A 4,351-nucleotide genomic window follows, 5' to 3' on the forward strand; every position below is an offset into this window, starting at 1 on the left:
CTAAGATTAAAAGTAAGGCTTGGATGGATGAAAATATTGGAGAAGCAGAAGATACTGTGAATCAATTTACTAAAGGAAAATTATCATTGGTAAGCAATATCAGAAAATTATGTCAGAAAATTCTCATAAAGACTTTTTTTTGGTATTCAAAGTGCTTATTTTATTGACAACCCTAGACTAAAAATAATGTAAATACATTAGTTCAACTTTTTAACATCCCTCATATAAATATGTTTAAAAATTAGAAAATCACAAAAAATGAAAAAAAATAGCTGTGATGTCAGCTACTAAGGACTAAATGTGAAATTAAGTATCTGGGAAATTTATAAGGTGTACAGTAATTATGATAACAGAAGTATATACATGAGATTGCTTAAGTTCAGAATATAATTTGTTTTCCTTGATTTTAATTCAATAGTCTTAATCTATTTAGCGTGAAATAAAAATATTCTATTCTTAATGAATTTAAGCGTGATGTTAGAGAGAGCATTATAGTAGACATAGAAACAACAGTGGATGAATTGATGTCAGCATTGGAAGGACTTACTGGATTTGCTGAACCATTTTTTAACATGTACATTAACTTCTTTAATTTGATAACTTCAGTAAAGGAAGCATACAACACTTTGAAAGAAGGGTTAGTTTGAATATTAAATATATTGAAGACAAACAATTAAAACATTTTTACTGTTCTGTGGGAGCCTGTTGAAGACTGTACTTTGACCTATAATGGTTACTTTTACAAAATGACTTGGATGGAGAGTTGTCTCCTTAGCACTCGTACCACATCTTCTTGTATCTATATACAATCAAATATAGAAACAATGTGGGAATTTTTCCAAATCTGCACATTGTAATGAAATATATATCAGTGATGTAGCAAACTAACAAAAACACAGATAAGATGTCTTAAGGTTGATGTAAGGTTTTCAACCATAAAAAAGTTGCTATACCATATCACAAGCAATGAAAGTATCATTAATCTTCCAGGTGTGTTCTCTTAACTTTTAGATTTTAGAAGTTTTACCTTTCAGGTACACACTAGTACTGTAACAAATATTATTGTAACAGAATATAGGGTATAGAGAATGGGTTTTATTAGGATTTTTTTTTTTTGGAATGATTATATCAATGTTTCTCAAAGTATATGTTAGGCATAACACATATACATTAACAGCACTAGTAATACACTAGCTCAGTGTTTTTTTTAATTTTTTCTATAATGTTAGTTGCATATTTTAGAATGTTCTAGATTTAAAATTGAGTAAGAAAATGAAAAATCAGAAGTGATGTATCAAATAATTTCAGGTATGAATCAGCAATGTCTACATTGGCTGGTATTTTTGGTCCTAAAGCCCACAGAAGTTTTCCTAATGTCACACGTTTGAGTGGAGGTGGGTGTGGCTATGATGGTTTCTACCCAGCTGGTGAGAAAGGAGGAGTTGACTTAGAAATAGATTCTGGAGAAACAGTTTGTATAATAGAATTAGTTACTTTTGATCTATAATATGAATTTTTTGGCTATTTTTGAAATTCTGATGATAAGGTCCTGTTTTTTTTTTTTTTTGATTTTTGGTTAGGCTGTTATCTGTTTGACACATTCCCCATTTCCATTCTCAATTTGATCAAGAACTTTTGTGAAAATAGTTTTACCTGAATTCCCCTAAACTGAAAAGTAGGCAAACAAAAATCAATCAGTCCAGTTACTTCTGTTATGATTTGAGGTAGATGATTTTATTGTTTTGTTTTACAGGTTGTTGCACCATTTCCTGGATTGATAATGTTATCTGATGCAGAAAATGAAGTTGTAATTCAAACATCTGGAGGTTTTCTGAAAGACATTAAAATTATCTTAAAGAATGTAAAACCAAATGGTGATATCTTGAATCCAAATGATGACCTTTATATTGACAAACTAGTAAGTGTCATGTGACAATTTAAGGTAAAGTGAAACATTAATTTGAAGGTTAAGGACTCAGTGCAGTGGTAAGTATCATGTAAAATTTGGAGGTGGGGAAAAAATTTCATTTGACATTTAAAAATCAGATAACATTATCAATGATAAGACAATTTAAAGAAAGTATATATCAGAAATGTATATCATGTATATTACAAAGTTATAATTTTTAGCTCATCCTGCGTCTGTCGTCCGTAAACTTTTACAAAAATTTTCTCCTCTGAAACTACTAGGCCAAATTCTACCAAACTTGGCCACAATCATCCTTTGGGTATCTAGTTTAAAAAATGTGTCCGCTGACCCGTCAAACCAACCAAGATGGCCGCCATGGCTAAAAATAGAACATAGGGGTAAAATGCAGTTTTTGGCTTATAACTCAAAAACCAAAGCATTAAGAGCTAATCTGATAGGCATAAAATTGTTGATCAGGTCAAGATCTATCTGCCCTGAAATTTTCAGATGAATCGGACAACCTGTAGTTGGGTTGCTGCCTTTGAAATGGTTATTTTAAGGAAATTTTGCAGTTTTTGGTTATTATCTTGAATACTATTATAGATAGAGGTAAACTGCAAACAACAATAATGTTCAGCAAAGTAAGACCTACAAATAAGTCAACATGACCAAAATTGTCAGTTGAACCCTTAAGGAGTTATTGCCCTTTATAGTCAATTTTTAACATCTTTTCGTCATTTTTTGTATTTTTTCTAAAAATCTTCTTCTTTAAAACTACTTTGCCAAATTTAACCAAACATGACCACAATTATCATTGTGGTTTATAGTTTAAAAAATGTGTCCAATGTCCAAGCCTACCAAACAAAATGGCCTACATGTCTAAAATTAGAACATAGTGGTAAAGTGCATTTTTTGCTTTAAATTTTTGAAACTAAGACATTTAGGGCAAATCTTTCAAGATTTAAATGTCCATCAGAATAAGATATATCCCCTCACAAATTTTCAGTTGAATTGGACAATCTGTTGTTGGGTTGCTGCCCTAAAATTGGTGATTTTAAGGAAATTTTGCAGTTTTTGGTTATTATCTTGAATACTATTACAGATAGAGATCAACTGTAAACAGCAATAATGTTCAGCAAAATAAGATCTACAAATAAGTCAGCATGATCAAAACTGTTAGAGGACCCCTTAAGGAGTTATTGCCCTTTATAGTCAATATTGGAACAACTTTTCGTCATTTTTGTAACTTGTATAAAAATCTTTTCTAAAACTACTTGGCCAAATTTAACCAAACTTGGTCACAATCATAATGCTAGGGTATCTCTTTTAAAGAAAAGTGTCTAATGACCCCTCCTACCAACAAAGATGGCCGACATCAGTAATCACATTAACAGGTGAGCGACACAGGCTCTTGAGAGCCTCTAGTTTTTTATTATAAAAATACAATATTGAACATCCTTTACGTGATGTCCATACATACTAACTATAGTTTTAAGGAATCATTTAAAATGATTGTCAGTCAGTTAATTATTGATACTTGTCAATGTATAGATAATCATGTTTTCTACAGATTAAAACTGTAAAATATAAGCAAAGTGTCACAATATGACATTTTTTGTTGATGGTACATTGTATTGAGCGGCTCAAGTTATATGACAACTAAAGGTAGAAAACCCTTTAACCTCTTCATTCTTTTTCCACTCCCTCAGACAGTTTTACTCTTGGAGAAAGCAAGAAATTGGGACATCATTGATAGTACCTGCTCACTTCTCAAAGCAGTGATATGAGAAATATGGAGGGACTAAGCAGGTTGATAATTGCAAAGGGAAGGACTATACAATAAGATTAGTTATCAGATGTAAAATATTATATTAGTGACTATATTTTGAATATTTAGGTTGCAGCAGGAGAACCTATTGGAACAGCAACTAAATCATCATGTGACAATCATATTACTGTTATCTTCCATAAGAATGGAGGTTCTATAGATCCAACAGGGTTCCTACAAAAAAGAGGCATTCAACTACAACCATGGCTTCAAATATGTGATGATTATAAACTAGTATTCATGGTAAGTATGAGAAAATGTCTTGTATTTTACCCTAAAAATTTATTATCTAACTCTTAAATCTTACTACAGAAATATTATTGTGATGGTATTTGACAGAAACCTTTTTTTTTTATCACAATAAAAAAATTAAATAAATAACAAAAAGCGACAAAAGGAAACTTGAGAATAGAATGTTATTATTACACTGCTAGTGAATGAAAAGGTTTTTATTACTCTGTCTGTGTGTCCATTTGTCCATCTGCTGGTCCATCCTTCTGTTGGTCAGTCCATCCGTCTCAATCCATCTGTCCCTCTTCAGGTTAAAGTTTTTGGTCAAGGTAGTTTTTGATGAAGCTGAATTCATTTCAACTTAAAACTTAGTACACATGTTC

General features: G+C 31.2%; 1 protein-coding gene across 1 annotated transcript; it reads left to right on the plus strand.

The window, feature by feature from the left end:
- Positions 1 to 508: 508 nt before the first annotated feature.
- On the plus strand, positions 509 to 1,568 carry LOC134693265 (uncharacterized). The gene is made up of 2 exons (XM_063554009.1): positions 509 to 637; positions 1,309 to 1,568. The coding sequence occupies exons 1-2, from the start codon at positions 525 to 527 to the stop codon at positions 1,505 to 1,507; spliced, it is 312 nt and encodes a 103-aa protein (XP_063410079.1). The 5' UTR covers positions 509 to 524; the 3' UTR covers positions 1,508 to 1,568.
- The last annotated feature ends 2,783 nt before the right edge of the window (positions 1,569 to 4,351 follow it).

This window comes from Mytilus trossulus, chromosome 12 (assembly GCF_036588685.1).
Source record: "Mytilus trossulus isolate FHL-02 chromosome 12, PNRI_Mtr1.1.1.hap1, whole genome shotgun sequence".
Lineage (NCBI taxonomy): Eukaryota > Metazoa > Mollusca > Bivalvia > Mytilida > Mytilidae > Mytilus > Mytilus trossulus.

What these genes read in the sequence shown, in the direction of transcription:
- LOC134693265 (XM_063554009.1), top strand. Translation starts at nt 525, where the DNA reads ATGTCAGCATTGGAAGGACTTACTGGATTTGCTGAACCATTTTTTAAC. An exon ending in TACAACACTTTGAAAGAAGG is followed by an intron (nt 638 to 1,308) that starts GTTAGTTTGAAT and finishes AAATAATTTCAG; the next exon opens with GTATGAATCAGCAATGTCTA.